Below are 25,382 nucleotides of genomic sequence, written 5' to 3'. Positions count from 1 at the left end.
CACAGGTCTCAACCCCAAGTTAGTCCTCCCACCTAGCATCAGGAGGAACTGGGAATACAGGAGGTCTCTGGCTGAGCCAGTTTGCCGTTCTTTTGTTAGGGTTCGTGTGTGGTGATGACTGCTGGTTAAGGCAAACCACAACACACACACACACACACACACACACACACAGAAGCGTACACAGCGGTAGGCTACTCGGAGTGGTGACTGCTGGTTAAGGCATAACCACAACACACACACAGACAGAAGCGTACACAGCGGCAGGCTACTCTGAGTCGCTGCTGCGCTTCTCAGTGTGTACTGGGACGGCTGGACTGACTCGCACACCGCGGCAGGAAGTTCTCCTCAGAGTTCTGCAGTAGAAGCTAGTTATCAAACAGGAAAATGCTCCCTGACAGCAAACAAGTGCTTGTTTGGTTTGGTTTTGAGACAAGAACTCTAGCCCAGGCTAGCTCAAACTCAGTAGCTGAAGATGACCTTGAACTTCTGGTCTTCCTGCATCTACCTCCTGAGTGCTGAAATTTGAGGCTTACTTCTGGGAGGGTGCGTTCACCCCCATCTTTCTGCACTGCTGAGGACTGAACCCAAGGTTTTGTGCAAGCTAGGTAAGCACTCTACCAATCCTGTGCCCAGAAAACATTTCAAAGTCCCTGTAGGACTCCACCTTGTGTTCTGGGGCTCCAAAGACCACGGTGCACATCATGACATTTCAATAATCCTGCAGGACTACAAGGGAAAGGCCCTTGTAACCAACTACAACTGTACATACTGTCCTATGAGTCTTCAGCAATGAAACTGTTGAACTGCCCGCTACTCTGAATGACTAACCCATTAATAAATAATAAAGTCAGGAACACTAACACTGCTCTTTATCTAGGTACTAGATACTCTTATCAAAGTACTAGAAATTGTGTGTACTAGGCAAGTGCTTGACCACTGAACTATATCCGAAGCTATTTTTTACTTCCTTTTCTTGGACACAGGGTCTTCTTATGTAGTTAGCCCAGGCTGGCTTCAAACTCAAGAGATTCACCTGCCTCTACCCGTCAGTGCTGGCTCTAAAGGCTTGTACCACCATGCCTGGCTTGCTTCTTTTTGTTTATTTAGGTGGTTGGTTTTTATGAGCAGGGTCTCACTGCAGAGCCCTGACTGGCCTGAGCTGGCTATGTAGACCAAGCTTGTCTCAAACTTATAGAGATCTGCCTGCTTCTTCTTCCTGAGTGCTTGGACTATTTATTTATTTAATTAGCTGCAGGGAATCCCACTAAGATGCCCAGGCTGATTTTGAACTTACTCTGTAACCTAGGTAGGCCTTGTATTTGCTATTTATTCTCATGCGTAAACCGCCTAGTAGCTGGGATATAGGACTGAACCACCAACCTTGGTGAACATTCATTTCTAAGGAGTAAAAGCCATGCTTCTAACCACAAGTATTGCAAACATACACACATACAATGCTAAGCAGCGAACATTCCAAGTTACCTCAAGCCTTCTGGCTTCTGCCATTAAGTACTGCTCAGAACAAACCATCAGAAACCTATCATGAGAAGTACTAGACCTGCCCTCCCATAGAAACAGCACATTTGCCCAGCATGTGAGTGAAGATAAACAGGGCTGAAGGAAAGGTAAAAAAGCCAGAGTGAAGGAAAGCCAGGCTGCCATCACCTTGGTATTTCTTCAGAGCCTGTATGACGCTGGGGAGCTGGTTCACACCCTGATACAGCCGGTAACAGTCCTGTAAGTTCGCGGCTTGTCTCTGAAACTTCTTGGCAAGTCGGTTAAGATCTGGAAAGCGACGAAGCAAATCCTCCTGTAAAGTCTGCCTCAGTTCTGAATCTTCTACAAAAGCTTCCACTAAATCTAATCTGAAAAAAATAAATAAATAAACAAAAATAAACAAAAAAATAGAGTAAATGATGAGATGGCTCAATGGGTAGACACTTGCCACCAAGCTTGCTTTGAGTTCCTGAGTTCAATCCCCAGAGGATCCACATGGTAGGGGAACTGATGCCCCCAAGTTGTCCTCTGACTTCTGAGAGTGTGACAGACAGACACACACACACACACACACACACACACACAGACACACACAGACACACACAGACACACACAGACACAGACACACACAGACACACACACAGACAGACAGACAGACAGACACACACACACATTTTTCCAATACAGGGTTGGGTAAAAAGAAACTTTAAATGACTATCGTAGCTGCCTCAATCCCTTTAGTCTTGGAAGTACACCACATATGGGTTGCACTGAGGTTAGCTGGAAAAAAGAAGTAACTTTAAAAAATAAAGATGAAAGGATTGGGGGGGAGCGGGAGCAGGGATGAGAGGGGCTCAGTGGTTGGCATGTAAAATGAATAAAAAAACATTTAAATACAATTTTTAAAAAAAATGAAGAAGCAAGCCAGGGTGGTGGTGGTATAGGTCTTTAATCCCAGCATGGGGAAGGCAGAGGCAGATCTCTGTGAGTTCAAAGCCAGCCTGCTATACACAGAGAAACCCCCCTGGGGGTGGGGCACTGTAAGCTACCTCACAATGTCACCCCTGGGAGGTGAGGCAGGGTCAGGAAGGAGTTAAGGCTATCCCTTCCTAACAAAGTGAGTTTGTGGCCAGCCTAGGCTGCAACACGATGCCTTAAAGCAAAAACCAATACACTAGCACACAGCAATCCGCATGCTCCTTCAGTCTGGCCCAGATACCCTGAAAAGCCTAATGAATTGCTAGTTTCACAAGCCTACTCAGTAAACCACTTCAGAAGTAATTACAGTGTCAGTTTACATTTCTAGATAACAGATATCGTTAAAAAAAGAGAAAGCCTTCTGTTTCCTTGACAATGCCACTTTAAAAACCACAATTTTAGATATATCAAAGCTACTACTGGCATTAACAGAGTATACCTATCAGTCATATTAAATTCAATTTCTCAGCTGCACAAAATTAGATAGTATTGTATTAAATAAGTCACAATTTAACTGGAATACGTGATAAATTTTTAGGGTCACTTAATCCCTAAAATTCCAACAGGAGTCTCTGGAAATTAATCATAAAATACCTGTTATTTTTTTAAATTATTACGTTCATCTGTGTGTACATGTGCTCATACATACATGTACAGCACACACAGAGGCCAGAGGCAGAGTTGAAGAGTCAGTTCCCCCTCTACCGTGTGGGTCCCTCAGATGAACCAGGTCACCAGGCTTGGAAGCAACCACCTTGGAGTGTGGCATAAGAACTCAGCTGGTATGGAAAAACAAAAGACCCAGGATAGCTAAAAGAATCCTATACGATAAAGCAACCCTTGCAGGCATCACCATCCCTGACCTCAAACTCTACTATAGAGCTATAGTAATAAAAACAGCTTGGTACTGGTATAAAAATCGACATATGGACCAATGGAATCGAATTGAAGACCCTGACATTAATCCATGCACATATGAACACCTGGTTTTTGACAAAGGAGCCAAAACTATACAATGGAAAAAAGAAAGTATCTTCAACAAATGGTGCTGGCATAACTGGATGTCAATATGTAAAAGATTACAAATAGATCCATATCTGTCACCATGCACAAAACTCAAGTCCAAGTGGATCAAAGACCTAAACATAAATCCAGTTACACTAAACTTAATAGAAAAGAAAATAGGAAGCACTCTTGAACGCATTGGCACCGGAGACCATTTCCTAAATAAAACACCAACAGCACAGACCCTGAGCACAACAATTAATAAATGGGACCTCTCGAAACTGAGAAGCTTTTGCAGGGCAAAAGACACAGTCAATAAGACAAAAAGACAGCCAACAGAATGGGAAAAGATCTTCACCAACCCCACATCTGACAGAGGATTGATCTCCACAATATATAAAGAACTCAAGAAATTAGACATCAAAGTACTGAACAGTCCAATTAAAAATGGGCTAAAGAGCTAAACAGAGAATTCACAAAACAAGAACTACAAATGGCTGAAAGACATTTAAAGAAATGCTCAACATCCTTAATCATCAGAGAAATGCAAATCAAAACGACTCTGAGATACCACCTTACACCTGTTAGAATGGCTACGATCAAAAACACCAATGACAACCAATGTTGGAGAGGATGTGGAGCAAAGGGAACACTCCTCCACTGTTGGTGGGAATGTAAACTTGTACAACCACTGTGGAAATCAGTACGGCGGTTTCTCAGAAAATTAGGAATCGAACTACCTCAAGACCCAGCCATCCCACTCTTGGGCATATACCCAAGGAATGCTGATTCATACCATAAAGATACATGCTCAGCTATGTTCATAGCAGCACTATTTGTAATAGCCAGAACCTGGAAACAACCTAGATGCCCATCAACGGAAGAATGGATGAAAAAAATGTGGTACATATACACAATGGAGTACTACTCAGCAGAGAAAAACAATGAAAGCATGAAATTTGCAGGCAAATGGATGGAACTAGAAAAAATCATCCTGAGTGAGGTAACCCAAACCCAGAAAGACAGTTATGGTATGTACTCACTCATAGGTGGATTCTAGATATAAAATAAAGAACAATCAGACCACAACCCATAGAACCATAGAGGCTATATATATAGCATGGAGGTCCCTAGGACGACTATGGCATATAATAAATTTCAGTTTTACTCAATTATTGGAAAAAAAAAAAAAAAAAAAAAAGAACTCAGCTGGTTATGGCAAAGTCACTGCCTGAAGGAATCAGGGAATTCTTCCAGAGGAAGCCAAATTCCAAGGAGCTTTTGGTGTTACTTGGCTTGTTATATATCAGCTGTCTTCTGTTATGAAAATCATGTGTGCCTTCATAGTTTTCCCAATTGACTTTTCCCTAAGAAGGGCTAACAGTGTGGACTGATCACTCTCTGGACATACACATTCCAGGTATTTGGAGAACTGCCTCAGGAAAGGCTTTCTCTGGAATCAGTTATCTCCCTTGGTCACTTTAAAGGACTAGCAGTAATAACAGTCCACATGCAAGTCTCCTGATTTAAGACAAATTCCACAAGGAGACACCGCCTAGGTCAGGTGGATGTTCAGTAATATCTTTACACAATTTAGCTCGGATCCTCCTTTCTTACAGCCTTACTAACTTTATAGACCTCTAACTCCTTACCTAACCACTTCTAGGAATATTTAGATAACTTTCTGTGCTGACAGCTATGCTCAGCCAGAACCCCAGTTCAAGCCTCCCTGTAATTATCATCATTGGCAGCATCCGGCCAGGTCCATCCCCAGATGGAGGAGAGTACCTTATCAGAGATACCTCTGTATTCTCTAAGAACAGACTTAGCCATCCAGGCTACCTGTTTGAGAAGACCTGGCCGATGTGCCAATTAAGCTTAACTTCCTCCTTTCCCAAATCTTTCCTCTAGTTCCAGATCTCCCTTTAACTATCACCAGAGGCATCTAGCCGTACACAGGTTGCCTAGCAACTGAGCACTTTCACCGACCCTGCAGAAAAACTGCAGATAGCTTGGACAGATAGGAGCCACAGGAAAAAAGACAGCACTTTTATTTTCTACCAGTGACCTAGCAACTTATAGATTCTTAACATTTTCTACCTAACATTTTCTACCAATCACGTTTAAAACTATTGATTGAGCACATAAGATCCCTCTTCTTAGATATTACCCAAATTTAGCCTTTAGTTTAATTCATTAGTCACTTCCCTTTTGGGCTGCAAATGATAATGAACAATTACTGCCCCTCTGTGTGATTCTTATCACCCCTCCATTTGACCCTGGAAGCCTGACAATCACAGCCTGAGGAAACTCTTTCCTGCCTTTATGACCACACAAGAATTCAAGCCTGTGGGAATCGATCTACCTCAAGACCCAGCCATCCCACTCTTGGGCATATACCCAAGGAATGCTCAATCATACCACAGGGACACATGCTCAGCTATGTTCATAGCAGCACTATTCGTAATAGCCAGAACCTGGAAACAACCTAGATGCCCATCAACTGAAGAATGGATTAAGAAAATGTGGTACATATACACAATGGAGTACCCCTCGGCAGAGAAAAACAATGGCATCATGAAATTTGCAGGCAAATGGATGGAACAAGAAAATATCATCCTGAATGAGGTAACCCAAACCCAGAAAGACAGTCATGGTATGTACTCACTCATAAGTGGATTCTAGATATAAAATAAAGAACAATCAACTGCAACCCACATTACTTTTAATCCACAGATAATAAAAATGAATGTTTAAGAATAGCCAAAGATGTCTCCATGACGGGTAAGGTGACCTGCTGACGTCCCAGGCAACCTAAGTCAGAAGCTCATTTTCTAGTAAAAGGGGGGCCTGTAGGGCCCTGGCCCCCGTTTTGGATAACTGTTGCCTTGCTTGCTGACCTTGACCTTGATATCCTCCCTATGCTAATTCCCTCCTGGGTTCCCCCCTCCTGAATGCTTAAGGGAAGTTCCTTGTTTGTGTATCCTAAATAATGGGCGTTAACAGCTTAGATGCAAGATTATAAAACATCTGTAGGGAACTTCTGCCCTCCAGGGTTCTCCCATTGTGCTGTAAACCTGTATTCAAGACCTCCTCCCTCCTTCAATAAACGGCATTGGGCATTAAAAAAAAAAAGAATAGCCAAAGATGCTGGGTGGTGGCACATACCTTTAATCCCAGCACTTGAAACATTGAAACCCTGTCTCAAAAAAACATAAAAAAAAAAGAGTAGCCAAAGATGAAAAAGTGCAGTCACAGCTTTTCTTAACAAAAATAATTTTCCATATAAAGCTATTATGTCTTTTAAATTTCAGAACAGCAAAATAGGATCAGCAGGATGGCTCAGGTAGGGGCACCTGCTGCTCAGTACGATGACCTGAGTTCAACCCCTGGGACCTACGTGGTAAAAAGAGAGAAGTGACTCTTGCAAATTGTCCTCTGATCTACACAACGCACGCACGCACGCACAAAAAAATTAGAAATGGGGGATCAAAGCAAAGATACTAAGGGAAGAAACAAAAAATGTAACAAGTGACATAAACTAATTGAGGGAAGAATGATTCCTTTAGTTCTGGCAGAGCTGACTCTACGTACGTCACATAAGAACCTATACTGACACACTGTGGCTCACTCCCACTGTATTCCCAACACACTGGAGGCTGAAGAAGTGGGAAGCCAGCAGAATTACATACTGGGTTTCAGGCTAACCTAGACTACAGACAAAAAGAAACCCCCCATCTCACACTATATGTTAACTCCGTGTTATTTATAGAACTAAATAAACCACTCTTTTCTCAGTTAAAAAAAAAAAAAAAAAAAAAGAATTCAAGCCTGATGACCTTGCTCGACCAGGGGACTGCTACTGTTTGGGTTTATAACTGGACTCGGAGAGACTTGGGAACAGAGACAGAGGAGAACGGGGAGGAATAAGGAGGATTTTGACAAGAGAGTACGTGTAGATGAGATGGAAGATGAGGAAGAGTCAGATGGGGAAGTACTAGCTGGGTAAGAATAAGATGAGAAGGACCTAGATGAGGCAGAATTAAGGCAAGAGAATTAAGATAGAACTTACAGGGCAGCAGCAGATAAATATAGAGAGAAATCAGGCAAGAAAGGAGCTAGGCATTCGAACAGAATAGAAGCTGTGTAGAGAGAGAACTCACACCAAATAATGAAGAATGGACTAAGGAGTTTCCTGTACATAGATTCATTTCTTTTCATCAAAAATTAAGCCAGGCGGTGGTGGTGCATGCCTTTAATCCCAGCACTCGGGAGGCAAAGCCAGGCAGATCTCTGTGAGTTCGAGGCCAGCCTGGGCTACCAAGTGAGTTCCAGGAAAGGCGCAAAGCTACACAGAGAAACCCTGTCTCAGAAAACAACAACAACAAAAAAAAACTAATTATCAGATGGTTGTAGATTCTTCCCAGACCCTAGAAGGGGACTATCAAGAGGCTGGACCCCCATAGTCCAAGATATTGAAGCAAGGAGCCTTTCACCAGCCCAACATCTGGTTTTCAAAACCAGCAGCATTCTTGGAGTCTGGAGAAGTGACAGACAGGATGGTCCAGAGTACTGGCTGCTCTTCCAGAGAACGCAGTTTTGATCCCCAGTACCACGGAGCAGCTCATAACTACTTATAACGTGTTTCAGGGGATCCAACACCCTGTTCTGATATCCTCAAGCTCCTGCACATACATGATGCACGCACATACCCTCAGTTATGACCTGGATCATTCTTCAGTGACAGGGTCCTGTGAAGGAAGATCAGGGATGAGGAAATAAGAAAGATAGGGAGGTTGGGACCAGGAGGTCTTGCAGAAGCTGATAGCTTATGCCAACAAGCTTATTAAGAAGTAGAGCCATCCGGGCGGTGGTGGTACACGCCTTTAATCCCAGCACTTAGGAGGCAGAGCCAGGCGGATCTCTGTGAGTTCGAGGCCAGCCTAGTCTCCAAAGCGAGTTCCAGGAAAGGCACAAAGCTACACAGAGAAACCCTGTTTCGAAAAACAAGAAAAAAAAACAAGTAGAGCCATCGCCAGGCAGTGGTGACACACACATTTAATCCCAACACTCAGGCAGAGGCAGAAAGATCTCCGTGAGTTTGAGACCAGCCTGGTCTATATAGTGAGTTCCACGACAGCCAGGGGGTACAGAGAAACCCTGTCTCAAAAAGCCAAAGGGGGTGGGGGGTGGGGCAAAAAAGAAATGAAATAAGGTTGGTTGTGATGGCGCATGCCTTTCTTTGATGCAAGCTCTTTGTAGGCAGAGGCAGGAAGACCTCTAAGGTGTTCAAGACCAGCCTGGTCTACATATCAAATTCTAGTCCAGCCAGGCCTACATAATGAGACTCTGCCTCAAAAATCAACAGTATTCTGTCATTTCTTTAAAACCAGTAAAGGATAGGGAGTCGGATCTTCAGTTAAAATCACTTGGCTGCTCTAGAAGAAAACCCAGGTTTGAGTCCCAGCACCCTCACGGCAGCTCACAGCCATCTGTAACTCCAGTCCCAGAGGATCTGATGCCCTCCTCTGACCTCCATGGGCACCAGGCACACATGTGTACACAGACATATACACACAGGCACAACATCATACACATAAAATAGATAAATCTAAATGCAGCAAGTCTGATCTTTTAAAGAAAAGTTGTTGTGGCCAATAAGAAGGCTTACCAAGAAAAAAAGGACCTGAATTCAATTCTCAGAAAGAAGGGAGCAGGCAAAAGCACCTTGGCCTGAGTACTGCCATTTTGACTTCAGACTCCATTCTACCTGCAGGGTGAAATACAGTTCAGGTTCCCAAGCCCTAGGGGGGCTGAGAACTTTCCAAAGGCTGATCGATCTCCTCCCTAAACCATAGAAAGAGTCGTTACACATCTTCAGTTCTTTAGGAACATCATGGCTGATCCTAACCCCAGAAGGAACCCACGGACCTGACTGGACGCACTGAAAGGCCTGCACTGCATGTCGCTGACAATGACAGGAAACACAAGGGAAGTCCCTAATCTCTAACTTCTGACTGGTGAAATTTTAACCGTAGCCTAGCAACAAATGTGTGTGATTTCTGCGAGTCCTCGTCCTGCAGCCCCGCTCCTATAGGCGACCCGCTTACGTGGTGAATTATTAAAATCTTGGAACCTCGAGTGCTGTCCCTCTCCTTCCTCAAGGCACAGGTGTAAAGGAGGCAACAAAGCCAACCCCGGAGGGCTGTCCTCCGCCCTCCCTTGCGCTCCCCCACAGATAATAAATAAAAAGAACTTTTATAACACCAAGAGAAGTTAGCTGGGCTAGGGGCAGAGCTCAGCACAACAGCCTGGGAGGAGTTTCCAGTACTGCTTCAACCTCCAGCACAAGACAAACCGAGGGTGGCCCTCACACATGCCAGGGCCTGGGAGATGAGGCAGGAGGAGGAGGATCACAAGTTCAGAGTCAGGCCAGAGAGACGGCTCAGTGGGCGAAGGCCCTCGCTGAGAACCCGACTATCTGGAGTTTGACCCTGGGAATCTACATGAAGGTGGAAGGATCCTACAGATTTGTGTTCCACACCTATAAGCCCCCCCACACACACATACACACCATACACATAATAAAATGTTTCTAAAGGTTAAAATTCACCCTCAACTAAATGTTGAGTTCAAGGTCAGCCCAGGACCCCAAACAGAACAAAATGAAAAGAAAAATGAGTGTGAACTGGCTATCCGACCGAGTAAGCGGCGTTACCAGGAAGGGTTAACAGAGTAAGCGGCGTTACCACGCAGGGTTAACAGCAGACTGCTGAAAGGCAGGGAGAGCACACACTGAATGCCGTACCTCTCTTCTATTCTGTTCTTGTCCATGAGAGGCTGCTTGATCCACTGGTTGACCAATCTTTGTCCTTGAGCAGTTTTGCACTTGTTCAGTAATGCAGCCAGAGACTGGGACCCAGTGGTGTCTTCAACAGAACCCTAGTACACAAACAACAGAATAAAAACGTTCATCAGCAAAGCCTTTATTATGCCATGAAATAGAATTGGGGGAACAATAGTGAATACTATTCTCCAAATATACACTACGAACTGCCCACAAAAATTTCTCTAAGGTAAAACCTGTTAATCTACATTTAAATATGCAGTTTGCCCTCAGCTAAACTGCTTCATAATTACTGGAGTTTTCAAACAAATTCAAAATAGAACTTTAAAGCACTGCTGTAACACAAATTTACCCAAAAGACTAGGACAAGTATAAATATATATGCTGTTTGAGATTAGAAATCAAATACAACAATTAAAAACTACTGATCTAGTCTAACTACAATAATGATACAAAATACAAATTCCTTAAATAGATCATTATTTGTGAAAGGAAAGTTTTTTTTTTGGGGGGGGAGGACTTTTTTTTTTAATTATTCGGTTCCTCCGTCCCCGTCCCCCCCCAAGACAGGGTTTCTCTGTGTACCCTGGTTGTCCTGGAACTCACTCTGTAGACCAGGCCGGGATTAACGGTGTGTGCCACCCCCGCCTGGCTATTCAGTTGGTTCTGACCCTTGTTGTCTTTCTTACCTGGAAAAGGTTGAGGGCTCTGACTGCTGCCATGTCCAGTTTCATGTACTGGCTGAAGTCAAAAGTCGTCAGTTCAAACTGTCCAAAATTGGAGTCATCGGACAGGAGCTCTAAAAACTTGATGACTGCGGATAATGATGAAACTGCAACCTAGAAATACATTCAAAACACAAGATCCTTCCATCACCCAGACTAGAGACTAGAAATGCACGAGGAAGGTAAAATAAGACGAGCTGGGCGTGGAGGCTTATGCCTGGATTCTAGTACTTGAAGACCAAGACAGGAGAAGCCAGAGTTCGAGGCCAGCCTGGAATACATAGCAAATGAGGGGCAAATCTAGAATACAAAGTGAAAGGTTGTCTCCCACGCTGGTCAGACAGCTCAGTGGGTAGAATCACCTGCTCCCCAAGTCTCACAGTCTGAGTTCAAGCCCTAGAACCCAGAGCAGAATGAATTCCCGACTGTCCTCTGAGCACCACATATACGCTGGGGCATCCTAATGACTCGGCATGCACGCTCACACGCAGGAATTTATATATATATATATATATATATATATATATATATATATATATATATATATGAAACCCACCAGGTACGGCCGTACAGCCTTTATTCCCAGCACCTGAGAGGCAAAGGCAGGGGACTGTAAGTCCTCCTGGACTACATTTGGAGTTCCAGGCCAGGCAAGGATACACAGGGATTCCCTGTCTCAGAAAGGTAGACACCCAGTCGCTTAGACTGGGGACCCGAGGGGAGATGGTTTACATCGCCAATGGACAAGTGTTAGGACAGCTGGAATCAGTCCCCACAGAGACAGTCTTATAACAGATTTTCTTCTGGGGAATAGCAGAATTCATAGTTGCTTTTCTTTTCAAAATTCTGCTCCAGCAAGATGTGAAAAGAAGAAGAGCCTATGGAAGCTCATCTGATTCCAGGTATGATGGAAGAGGGTTACCAGTTACCCCTCCACAGAGGCCATCTTCACAGCCCCAGCCCAGCTCCAACGGCTGGTGGATGAGGAAGGGAACTGTACGGTCTAAGATGCACACAACTAGACGTGCACATGCGCAGAAGAAAAACATCAGCAAGTGAAGAGCGGCTCGTGCTGGACAAGATGACGGTGTGTGTCTAAACAAGGACTGCTCCCTGTCCTCACAGATGAATGAGGTCATGCCGGGAACTCCCTCCAGAGGAGCTGGACTGACTGGCATGCAATTCTATAAACAAACATGTGTGGATTCTTTGCATAGTTTACTGAAGTATTAGTATAGTTTTAATAAGTAAATATTTTAGGTTACAAAATTTGATTCATCTCTATATAATTAAAGCCCCAATTTCTGATCTGTAAGAAATACAGGCCAAGTATTCAGTCTTGTTAATGTTGCCTTTTTACAACTTTTTTCTTTTCCCAAGACAGGGTTTCTCTGTGTAGTCTTGGCTGTCCTGGGACTCAATCTGTACCAGGCTAGCCTGCAACTCAGGAGATCAGCCCACCTACACCTCCTGAGCACTGGGCCTAAAGGTGTGCAGCAGCTGCAGCAGCTGCAGCAGCAGCAGCAGCAGCAGCAGCAGCAGCAGCAGCAGCAGCAGCAGCACCACCAGCACCACCACCACCACCACCACCACCACCACCACCAGGCTGCATTTTTACACCTGCTAAAATACTGCTCTTTGTTATTTTGCTCATTTATTTAAAAACAAAAACAAAAACAAAAACATTTTTTTATTATCATATGGACCTTTTAATTATATAAAATAATAAAAAAACTAAACAAATTTTTTTATATTCTACGTTACTAATATACAATAAAAAATTAAAACAGTAAGAAGTTCAAACATGCAATAATGACAAATACTGATTTAAAATATACTTGAGAGCCAGTGAGACGTCTTATTGGGTCAGTGTTCCCACCTGCAGCCCAAGGCTGATGAACTGAGTTAATCTGTGGAACTGGAGCAAAGTTGTCTTCCGACCTCCACACTCAAGTCAAGCAATCACCAACACAAAATAGTAATATATAAAATATACCCAGCAAGCCAGACACAGTGGCCCCTACCTACAAACCCAGGACTCAGGCTATGAAGGCAAGATCTAAGTTCAAAATCAACCTTGTCCATATGACCAGTTCAAGCCCGGCCTGTATGAAACCCTCTCAAACATAACACTGGTTCATTTTAATACACCTGTTTTTCCTATATGATAATAATAATCTAATTGCCTACGTCAAACTAATTAACATAGAAAGCTGTCCAAAGAATCTCCCCTTATGTCACCAGAAGGCACACATCAACATTCTTTGTTTTGGTTATGAGACAGGGAGACATTCTGTGTGTTCAAGGCCAGGCTGGTCTATATAGTGTGTTCCTGGCCAGGCAGGGTTATATAGTAAGACCTTGTCTTTAAAAAACAAACAAACAAAAACAGAAAACTCTAAATCTCTACAAGCTTCTTTACATTTTTAGTAAGGAAGATCGTTTTCTAACTCCTGGGATTTTTACTCATCCTTGTTGGTTTTTTGAAACAATTTCATATAGCCATGGATGGCCTCCAACTTAATATATATTTCAGACTGCCTCCATCTCCTGGCCACACTGGTTTCTTTTTTCTTTTCTTTTCCTTTTTTTTTTTTTTTTGTTTTTTTTTTTGTTTTGGTTTTTCAAGACAGGATTTCCTGTGTAACGGCCCTGGCTGTCCTGGAACTCACTCTGTAGCCCAGGCTAGCCTCTAACTCAGAGATCCACGTGCCTCTGCCTCCCAAGTGCTGGCACTAAAGGTATGTGCCACCACGTCTTTAACTAAATTAGAAAGAAAGAAAAGAGGGGCTGGAGAGATGGCTCAGCAGTTAAGAGCCTGTCCTGCTCTTCCAGAGGACCCAAGTTCAGTTCCCAGCACCTACATAAGGTGGTTTATATCCTTCAGCTCTAGGGGAAGCCCACGTCTCTAACCTCCAAGGGCAGCATAATACCCCTACACACAGAGAGACAAAAATTAAAAAATAAATCTTTAAATATAATACTTTAAGGTTATGTTTCAATTTCTCTAGTCATTTTCTTGAGTTTTTCCACAAAGTTTATTGCACATGGAATAAACAGTATCGCTAATGTAGTTTGGATTCAAGGTAGGTGTGACAGAAGTGTGGGCCAACAAGACGGCTTGCAGTAAAGAACCTGCGGCCACGCCTGACAAGCTGAGTTTGATCCCCAGGATTCATGACAGGAGAACACTGACTCCTCAAGGCTGTTCCCTGACTGCCAGCTGCATGCTGTTGTGTGTGCACATGAATGCACATGAGCATGTGTGTTGCAGGACATATGATCACACTGTGAAGCCTGAAATTGCGTTACTGACCGGAAAAACCGTATCTAGTGTGGTGTGGCTCAGCCCTCGCACACACCTTGACTACTGTAAATGGGATTGAATCAAGTCAACCACAGGTCAAGATGGGAGCAGTAACCAGGTGACAGGAAGCGAACACAGGACTATTAGGGAAAAACCAAAAGCACAGAGAGTAGGGGGTCAGGGGACTCCTGTTGAGACGGCATAGGAGAAAGCAGGGGCTTCTGGGATGTCAGCTAGAGAGGAAGGTCAGCGGGTGCGTTCTCTGCCTGAGCTAGCCGGCTTTGACCCCAGCATCTGGCTCCCGAGTCTTTATTGGTAAAATCCACCGATTTGAGATTTTGTTAAAAACAACACATGTGCTCACACACATAATAAATGAAGGCAATTTTTGAAAGTGACTAAATTAGCCTTTTAAAATGTCACTGTCCTGATTTATGAATGCACTCACACTTGTAACCCACATACCTGATTCTCCATCTCTGGTAAGACAGCACTATTGGTCTGCTCTCCTTTCTTGCCTTTTAATAACCGGTTGAGATCCTGACAAATGTCTTTAGTGGAAAAGTCGGCTCTCTTTCTTTCTGTGATCAGAACCCCTCCTCTCTGAACAACCTGTTTACAGGAAACATTTCAAATCAGTACAAAGAAACCAATGAGAAAAGGGAAATCCTAACACTAGCAAACAGAAAGTTAGAACAGATTAGATGACGTCACTGTACACGTCCCTAGGAACATCTTTTAAATCTATGAACTCTGAGGCAGAGGTAGATGCCTAACCTGGTCTTCAGAGGGTGTTCCAGGCTAGCCAGAGCTACATAGGAAGACCCACTCATTCATTAAAAACAACAACAACAAAGGAACAAAAAACTATGAACTATTAATTCAACTTTCAAGTTATGAGAAAATAAACTTTCAAAAACAGGTGCTTACTTGGTGTGGTGATGCACACCTTTAATCCTAGCAGTGAAGAGGCTGAGATGACTGAGTAGCAAGCTCTGGGCGCCAGCCTGAATAACAGAGTGAGACCCTTTCTGAGAGAGAGATGCTGGGGATAAGCTCAGTATAGAGAACTTTGCCTGGCATGCTGGAAACGTTACCAATGCCCAGTATTGCGCTGGGAGGGGAGGGGTAATCAGGTGGGCATGGTAGTACACACCTGCAGCCCTCAGGAGGCAGGCCAGGCTGGACTATACAATTAGTATATAGAACATCCCTTTAAAAAAGTACCTACCGCCGGGCGGTGGTGGCGCACGCCTTTAATCCCAGCACTCGAGAGGCAGAGGCAGGCGGATCTCTGTGAGTTCGAGGCCAGCCTGGGCTACCAAGTGAGCTCCAGGAAAGGCGCAAAGCTACACAGAGAAACCCTGTCTGGGGGGGGAAAAGAAAAAAAAAAGTACCTACCAGGGTTGGGGAGATGGCTCAGTGGTTAAGAGTACTGGGTGCTCTCCCAGGAGACCAAGGTTTGATTTCCAGCACCCACATGGTGGTTCAAAACCACCTGTAATTCTAGTTCCAAGAGACTCGATGCCTTCTTCTAACTTCCATGGGCACCAGGCATTCATGTGCTGCACATACACACATGCAGGCAAAACATTCAAAATTTTTAGCTGGACAGTGGTGGTGCACAGCTTTAATACCAGCACTTGGGAGGCAGAAGAAGGTAGATCTCTGTGAGTTCGAGCCCAGCCTGGTCTACATAGTATGCTTCAGGATAGCCAGAATTACAATAGACCCTGTATGATGGTTTGAATAAGACTAAGATTCACGTGTTTGAATGCTCTGTCACCAGGGAGTCACACTATTAGGTGCAGCCTTCTTGGAGTAGGTGTGGCCTTGCTGGAAGAAGTGTGTCGCTGGGGGTGGGCTTTGGGGTTTCAAACGCTCAAGCCAGGCCCAGTGTCTCTCTCTTCCTGCTGCCTGAGGATCTGGAAGTAGAACCCTTAGCCACCTCTCCAGCACCATGGCTGCCCGTGTGCCGCCATAGCAATAATGGTCTAAACTTCTGAACTGCAAGCCAGCCCCAATTAAATGTTTTCCTTTGTAAGAGTTGCTATGGTCATGGTCTGGTCAATAGAAACAATGGAACAGAAGCAATAGAAACCCTAAGACACCCTGTCTCAAAAAAACAAAACAAACAAACAAAAAATCAATTTTTTTTTTGAAGTTCAAGGCCAGGTTTGGCTACATGAGACACTATCCTACGCAAATCTAAAATAGGAATAAACTACACACACACACACACACAAATGACACAAACAAAACTTTGATAAAGGTTAAATAATAAAAATCAGAAGCCACAGGTGGTGGCCTTCACCTGTAATCCCAGAACCCAGGATGCTGAGGCAGGATGACTGAGTTCTAGGCTCACCTGGGCTGTCAAGTAAGACTGACTCAAAAAAACTTAAAAAAACTGGGGCTGGAGAGATGGCTCAGAGGTTAAGAACACTGGGGCAGGAAGTAGGTGGGACAAGGAGAGAGGAGAATTCTGGGAAGCGGAAGGCTGAGGCAGAGAGAGACACTGCAGCCGCCGCCATGACCAGCAGCATGTGAAGACACCGGTAAGCCACGAGCCACGTGGCAAGGTATAGATTTATGGAAATGGATTAATTTAAGCTATAAGAACAGTTAGCAAGAAGCCTGCCACGGCCATACAGTTTGTAAGCAAAATAAGTCTCTGTGTTTACTTGGTTGGGTCTGAGCGGCTGTGGGACTGGGGGGTGACAAAGATTTGTCCTGACTGTGGGCAAGGCAGGAAAACTCTAGCTACAGGGTACTCTTCCAGAGGTCCCGAGTTCAATTCCAGCAACCACATGGTGGCTCACAGATCTGGTGCCCTCTTCTGGCCTGCAGAACACTGTACACATAATAAATGTTTTTAAAAAATTAAATTAAATTCTAGGTCCGAAATGATACAGCTCAGTGCTACAGTAAGTACCTGCTTAGCATGTTCCTGGCCAAGATCCCAAAAAATATGCAAAATAAATATATCCTAAATAACTATATGCTATTTATTTGATAAATCATGCTAAGTACAGTAATATTTACTACAGCAATTGTTGTTTTAATGAAGACAGAAAAAAAGAGGAAAAGATCTAAGGCAGAGCAAGTCTTATACAAACATTGTCCTGATGACATTAAGGATTCCAAGTTTCTTTCAAAGTTAAATATCAAGATGGTCCTCAAAATAAAACATTATTGTAATTGGAATTTAAATTATTTCTTCTCCCACAAATCAGGCATCATCAGCTGGTATCACAGCTTAATGGCAGAGCACTTGCCTAGCATTCTAGAGGTCCCAGGTTCAGGAAATATGAGGAAAGGGGTATTAAGGATTTTACTAGACTGGATTCCCTTACCTGCCTCAGTTTCCCCATGTCACCGGAAGTCTCTCCTCCTGGTAAAACACATTCCTTTGGTCCAATCTGAATCAGAAGAGCCTCAAGGTTGGAGAACTGATCGTTATCAGGAAACTCGCACAGTCCCAGTTTCCTCTGGATGGAATCAACATACCCAACTCCAACCTGTCTTTGGCCATCGACCATGGACATTTTAATACCCACGACGCCAACAGACGCTGACATGTCATTGTTACCAAACAGAATGTCTTCAAACTGAGAAAGATTGCCAGGAGAAGCCTAAGCAAAAGTAAAGGCAATTTTTAAGAAGTTTTGAACATATTTAAAATTTTTGCTAGTGAATAAATTATTTAAACTTGATGAATTTTACGTTTTCTTACAAAACGTGTGTGGTTTTTCAAGGCAGAGTTTCTCTGTGTAACAAACAGCCCTGGCTGTTCTGGATCTCGGTCTGTAGACCAGGCTGGCCTCCAACTCACAGAGATCCGCCTGCCTCTGCCTCCCGAGTGCTGGGATTAAAGGTGTGCGCCACCACCGCCCGGCTGCAGTTACCATTTTCTATCCCAACAGGCTTCTCTTGAAGCTTGGCCTGGCCTGAGAATAATGACACCATCCTACCTTAGACACACTGAGTCACCATGCCTGGCTCCAGGTGCCTGTGTAACACTTAGGACATCTAAAAATCATTCTGCCAAAAGTGATTTTCAAACCACCCAGCCCAGCACATGGGACTGAGGCACCAGGATGACAGAGTTCAATTCAAGGCCAGCCTGGGCTAGGGAAAGATGATACCTCAAAAAAAAAAAAAAAAAAACACAAAAAGAACATCTAGTGATTCTACACCTTCAGTGAGAAATGTACATACAAAGACATAAATGTAGTAGTTATAAAAGAGATACTAGGAACAATAAAAACTAGAGGCTGGAGAGATGGCTCAGAGGTTAAGAGCACTGGCTGCTCTTCCAGAGGTCCTGAGTTCAATTCCTAGCACCCACATGGCAGCTCACAACCGTCTATAATTTGACCTGGAGCCCTCTTCTGGCGGGCAGGCAAAACACTGTATACATAATAAATAAATAAATCTTAAAACAACAACAACAAAAACCTTGCTTGACATCCTTCAGAAATAGTAAAATCAAAGCCGGGAAAGGCAGAGCATCCTCATAATCATGTCAGCAAAGAAGAAACTGAGGCAATATGACCAGAAGTTTGCCGATAAACTGAGCTGCTTTAAAAAAAAAAAAAAAAAAAAAAAAAAAAAAAAGACTTATTACATATACAGTATTCTGCCTGCAGGCTAGAAGAGGGCTCCAGATCTCACTACAGATGGTTGTGAGCCACCATGTGGTTGCTGGGAATTGAACTCAGGTCCTCTGGAAGAGCAGTCAGTGCCTTAACCTCTGAGCCATCTCTCCAGCCCATTGAGCTTGTTTCTAATAAAATAAAACATAAGAGGGGTCCTTTAATCCCTGAACTCAGGAGGCTTGGTTAGGCACATGGCCAGCCTGGGCTACATAGTGAGACCTTGTCTCCCAAGGAAAAAAAAAAAAAAAAACTAGAGGGTGGAAAGATGTCTCAGAGCTTAAGACCGCTGGCTGTTTAGAGCAGACTGCTCACAATTGTAACTCCAGTCCCAGGGACCCAACACCCTCTTCTGGCCTCCTCTGACAACAGGCACGAAAGTGGTGCCCTGACAGACAGACAGACAGGCAGACCGACCAAACATTAAAAAAAATAATAATTTCAGATAGACAGGCCTAACATAAAGAAATGATTTTTTAATTAAAAAAAGAGTGAAACTAACCCCTTGTTTAATAATATTTATGTTCAGCTTATCATCCACAGGTTTTATTTTAGGAACAGTGAGAGACAAGGCTCAGTGTTCAGAAACATTTTATAAGAACTGCTGAACTTCTAAACTGTGATTAAACTGTAACTTTTAAAAACCAACACTAAGCCGGGCTTGGTGACACCCGCCTGTGATCCCAGCACTCGGGAGGCAGAGGCAGGCAGATCTCTGTGAGTTTGAGGCCAGCCTGGGCTACAAAGAGAGTTCCAGGACAGCCAGGGCTGTTACACAGAGAAACTTGTCTGGAAAACACCAGAAAACCCACTGTATCAAACTTTTTCCAAAGCATTTTGCTATCACAACCTAGTTCATATCGTGAAACATGCACCGGATTTTTTTTTTTTTACTTTCTAAAACAAATAAAGTAAAGTAATTACCTTAAATGCCAAGTACCAGTCGTTCTCCTTGGTGGCCTTACTCCCAGCTTTGTTCTTATAAACTTCAACTCTGTACTGACGAACCAGAAGCAGGTCTTTCACAAAGGACTCAAAATTCATTTTACTAAGTACAACACTCTGCAGTGTCTTGGCCCCTAAAATCAACAACAAATAAACGGAATTGAATGTTAAAGACGAGGACTCGAGGTAACCAATGTTCAAGCCTCCAGAAGAAACCTGTAAATGAACAACCACTACAAGCTGGGGCAATGGAGCACAGCTACAGGTCGTTACTTGGAAGTCTGAGGCAGGGGGATCACTTCAGATCAGGAGGGCAGCCTGGCCCAAGAGCAAGACACTGTCTCAAAACAAATGAACACGGGAAGGGGGGGTGGGGGTGGCGCACGCCTTTAATCCCAGCACTCGGGAGGCAGAGGCAGGCCGATCTCTGTGAGTTCGAAGCCAGCCTGGTCTACAGAGTGAGTTCCGGGAAAGGCTCAAAGCTACACAGAGAAATCCTGTCTCGAAAAATCAAAAAAAAGAACATGGGACAATCAGGATAATTCGGTAACTGAAGACACTTGCCACTAAGGTGATCTGTCAATCCCTGGTACCCTCGTGGAGCAAGAAAAAACCATTTTCTGCACACCTATTACACTTTATATGCCCATACACACAGCACAAAAAATAAAGAGATGATTAAAAATAAAGAAATTTATGAAGGACTTTGGAGCTCTTTAAAATGAAATTGCTAGGAGGACTGGAGAGATGGCTCAGAGGTTAAGAGCACTGGCTGCTCTTCCAGAGGTCCTGAGTTCAATTCCCAGCAACCACATGGTGGCTCACAACCATCTGTAATGAGATCTGGAGCCCTCTTCTGGTGTGCAGGCATGCATGCAGATTGTATACATAATAAATACACTGTATAATAAATGCATGAATGAATAAATAAATAAATAGTTAACCCCCCCCACAAAAAAAAAAAAACCCTGAAATTGATTAAGGCTGGGGTCAGTGGCTCATCGTTAGAGCATTGTCCAGCACCTGTGACTCCTGGGTTAGCTTCTCGGAGACACAACACAAAACAAAGCCTAGTCGTGACCTAGTCAGAGAACCACCCAGGATTCAAGAGTTCACACAAGCGGAGCAAGGCCTCCCGTCTAGCACTGCCCCACAGAAGTGTCCAGTCACAGGTGCAGTTCCGGTCTGCACTGACCAGCAATACAGAGCTTTGTGTTCCCCCGTGATAGAATCCCACAGCAGACACACCATTCCGGATCACTAAGTTTGACACCCATGAAGTCGGTTCCAACAGTCCATCACTGGCTTCCATGTGCTGGTAGATAGGTGTAGTGATTTACAGTCGCTTCAGCATCGAGATGCTTCATGAAGAGCCCTGGAAATGCTTCAGGCTCCCACTGTGTTGAGTGTGATAAACCTTATCAAACTCTTAAACACGGTAAAGTTCTAAAACCCAATTTTATCACGTGTGATTTTAATAAACTGCCAGGCTACCCCCCTCTTTTGGTGATGAGTAATCTATTTTCCTACACAGAGTTCTCAGAGAGCTGGGTGTGGAATATGCCTCTAATCTGTAATGAGATCTGGCGCCCTCTTCTGGCCTGCAGGGACACATGCAGGCAGAACACTATATAATAATATATACATAATAAATAAATAAATCTTTAAAAGAAAAGAAAATACTAGGTCTAACCGGCAAACACATTGCAGGAGAGGACACAAACGGTCTGGTTTAATCCTGGGACGGACATTGAGAGCTACTCCAATGTGGCAGAACGGTTTGGTTGGGCTCATCACTTCACGAAGCCCTCTCAGACATACAAGCCCTGTTCTTTTTTGTAGTTAGTGTTTTTGTTGTTTGTTTTTTGAGACGGGGGTTTCCTTATGTAGCCCTAGATGTTCTAGAACTCTCTATGTAGACCAGGCTGGCCTTGATCTCACAGATCAACCTGGCTTCTGGGGTTTTTTTGCCTAACTACTGTGCATAGCAATTGGTATTTCCCTGTCACTAGCTAGAAGCCAGAGAAATGTTTCTTGGTCTTTTCACTAACAGGAACTCATTGTGAGGTGTGATTTCTAATGAATGGGAGTGAAGGGGTAAATGGGGTGATTCTCCTCTTCTAATCCTAGCATCACAGAGGGACAGACTTCCCAGGCAGGGAGGCTAAGGCAGCAGGTTTGAAGTCAGAGGCCATCCTGTGCTAGGTTACAGTGCTCATATCTCAAAAAAAAAGTTATCAGGCTGTCCACTGAAGATGTCACTTCTCTAGAAGGTGGAGCATGTGTGACACACTGACCGGCAATGCACACCTGTTGACAAGCATCTGAAGGGCCTGTCTGTGCATACTCCATGTTCCCGAGGAGCCAAACCCTATAGGGAAAAGGATGGATCTTTCTGCCATGAAACAAATGATCAGAATTGCCATGAAACAAATGATCAGAATTGATAACTACTCATGTTCTGCCCAGAAGGAACAGACTCAAATTCATCCAAGATTCTCTTGAGAATAATTTGGAATTGCCGCTTGCATTCAATTGTGCCAGGTAGTGTGGACAGAAAAGAAACGGTGGTGCACGCTTTTAATCCCAGCACTCGGGAGGCAGAGGAAGGAAGATCTCTGTGAGTTCGAGGCTAGCCTGGTCTACAGAGTGAGTTCCAGGACAGGCACCAAAACTACACAGAGAAACCCTGTCTCAAAAAACAACAACAACAACAACCAAAAAAAGCTAAATAAAATGTGGGAAATGCATACAATTATTTATGAAAAGGAATGAAATACTGATAACACAGATAAGCCTGGAAACAAAGAGAAAATGTGACTTAATTTCCATTTTACATCCCAGGATATGAGAAAGAAAATAAACTAGTGTTAAGGGCCAGGAAGACTGTGGGAGGAAATGAGCAATAATGGACACAGAATTCCGTGTGTGTGTGTGTGTGTGTGTGTGTGTGTGTCTGTCTGTCTGTCTGTCTGACTCCTCAAGATAAGGAGTAGCTGTCTAACAAAAAACACATACTACACACCCCTCACTGGCTGTCTGTCTGTCTGACTCCTCAAGATAAGGAGTAGCTGTCTAACAAAAAACACATACTACACACCCCTCACTGGCCAGGTAGAAGCAGAAGAATAAGGCTATCTTTGGTCTCCAACATCGTTTGCATGGACAGCCTAAGAATTAGAACTCGAGCCGGGCGGTGGTGGCACACGCCTTTAATCCCAGCACTCGGGAGGCAGAGGCAGGCGGATCTCTGTGAGTTCGAGGCCAGTCTGGTCTACAGAGTGAGTTCCAGGAAAGGCGCAAAGCTACACAGAGAAACCCTGTCTCGAAAAAACAAAAAACAAACAAATAAACAAACAAAAGAATTAGAACTCACAACTCCAAAGTGTCCTAGAATGCTCTTTCATTATAATTGAAAGAAAAGGCAATGGAGGGGGGGGACTAGATTATCTACCTAGGCTACGAGTGAGGTCTGCATTCTTTTAGGGGCAGATGATGCTAGGTGGCAGAAAACAATGAGTTCTGAGCACAGCTTTCCAACTAGCCCAACCGCACACAGCAAATGGTGTGCGCATGTTGGGGGTGGGTGTGTGTGTGTGCAACTGAAATCTGGGCAGTTCAGCTCCAAGACAAGCCCCTGGTCCTGACCACTGAGCCATGCTACCGTTCAACAATGCTCCATCGCAGGGTCTCAAGCGGGACCGTAAATAATAATAACAATAATAATAACAATAATAATAATAATAATACTGCTATGTGGGCAAAATGAGGGTAACGTAAAGGAGTCTCCCAAGGCGCCCGCCTCTCCTCCCTCCGACACTGCAGACTGCAGAGATCTGGAGCTCAGCAGGGAGGCGCGCGACTTCAACCCTATCAACTCTGGAGACTGCAACAGGAGGAGGGTCGGGAGTTCGAGGCCAGCCGGGGCCAGGCGGTGTGTTATCAGGAGCTCTTCCGGGCCTAGCCAAGCCCACCCCGCTCTGGGGTGATGGGTGGGAATACCCGAAACGAGTGGCACCCGGAGCCACCTCCCGAGCGCTGGGGAGCGGCGGCGCCGCCGCACCGCCGGGGGCGGGATGCGCGCAGGTCTCCGGCCGGGGGCCTCGGGGCTTGCAAAGCGGCCCGGCGCGCTCCCGCCCGGAGCCGGTACCGCCGCCGCCGCCGCCGCCGCGGGCTGCCCTGCCTCACCTGCCGGCCCCATGTACTTGATCACGCCCTGGGTCTTGAACACCTCGCGGGCCGCCAGCAGCGCGTCCTCGCCGTGCGCCGTGTAGAAGTCGCCGCGGTCGAAGAGGCGCACCGTGGTGCTCGGCTTCTCCGGCATGCCCTCAAAGAAGCGCACGAAGCCCGCCTCGGCCGGGCCCTCCAGCTGCAGCGTCTCCTTCGGCTGCACCGCCATTTCCGAACCGCTCCGCACCAAAACCCCCCGAAGACACAGCGCGACCCCGCGCCCGCCGGGTCGATTCCCGCCACCCCTCCCCTCGCCGCTAGGCCGCGGCCGGCCCCCGCGCCGTCGCCCAATCAGCGCGCAGCGCTGCGGCCGGGGGGCGGGAGTCTACCGCGGTAACCAATCACAAGCGGACGGGGCCCCCGGCTTCCCGCCTTCTCCGGGACTCTAACTACTGCGCATGCTCGCTAGGCTGGGGGCTGGCGGACCTGCAAGCCGCAGCAATGCTCGCAGGTCCGCCGCAATGCTCGCATGGTTCCCAGGTAGATGGGTGACTCGGGTAGGCGGGGTCATCGAGTGACCGGAAACGCGGGAGTGAAACCCAAACAACTTGTAAACCAAGACCAGCTATTCTTTATCCTCAACCCGGTCTTAGCCATGTGGCAGACACTCACCGTGCTCTTCCTTTACAAGTAAACAGCCTACCTTAAGATTTCAGGGTTACTCCCCACGGCCTCCCACGATCCCAGTTTCTCATTTCATCCATCCGTTGGCTGATTTATTCAAAAGACACACTGGAAGCCAGGTGAGGGAGCGCACGCCCTTAATCCCAGCACTAGGCAGTCAGCGGCAGGCGGATCTCTGTGAGTTCGAGGCCAGCCTGGTATACAGAGAGAGTTCCAGGACAGCCAGGGTTACCCAGGGAAACCCTGACTTGAAAAAAAAACAAACAAAAAAGACACTTTGGGGACTGGAGAGATGGCTCAGCAGCTTCTTAACCTCATGCATGGTGTTTTTACAGCTGCCTACCTGAGTTCATTCCCCAGCACCCACGGAGTTCACCATGACCTGGCAGGGTGGGGGTAGGGGGGAGCTTCAGACACCTGCATTCACACTGACAATAATTTTTCACACACACAGTAATTTTTTTTAACAACTTTTGTTTGTTTGGTTTTTGGGACAGGGTTTCTCTGTGTAGCTTTGGTTCCTCTTCTGGAACTCGCTCTGTAGCCCAGGCTGGCCTCGAACTCAC

At 45.1% G+C, this 25,382-nt stretch overlaps 1 protein-coding gene across 1 annotated transcript in view; it reads right to left on the bottom strand.

Moving 5' to 3' along the window:
* The window catches only part of Msh2 (mutS homolog 2), a 60,143-nt gene extending 35,680 nt beyond the window's left edge, over window positions 1-24,463 (bottom strand). Inside the window, exons 1-7 of the mRNA XM_006986485.4 lie at window positions 24,151-24,463; window positions 19,942-20,096; window positions 17,716-17,994; window positions 14,825-14,971; window positions 11,017-11,166; window positions 10,289-10,422; window positions 1,666-1,865 (exon numbers count right to left, since the gene is read on the bottom strand). Coding sequence (XP_006986547.2) covers window positions 1,666-1,865; window positions 10,289-10,422; window positions 11,017-11,166; window positions 14,825-14,971; window positions 17,716-17,994; window positions 19,942-20,096; window positions 24,151-24,361 — 1,276 coding nt within the window. The 5' untranslated portion in view covers window positions 24,362-24,463. The remainder of the gene's footprint in view (window positions 1-1,665; window positions 1,866-10,288; window positions 10,423-11,016; window positions 11,167-14,824; window positions 14,972-17,715; window positions 17,995-19,941; window positions 20,097-24,150) is intronic.
* Window positions 24,464-25,382: the final 919 nt, after the last annotated feature.

The sequence above is a fragment of the Peromyscus maniculatus genome, chromosome 22 (genome assembly GCF_049852395.1).
Source record: "Peromyscus maniculatus bairdii isolate BWxNUB_F1_BW_parent chromosome 22, HU_Pman_BW_mat_3.1, whole genome shotgun sequence".
Classification (NCBI taxonomy): Eukaryota; Metazoa; Chordata; class Mammalia; order Rodentia; family Cricetidae; genus Peromyscus; species Peromyscus maniculatus.
Note: the sequence above shows the minus strand (reverse complement) of the source record. Positions and strands in the feature narration are given on the sequence as shown.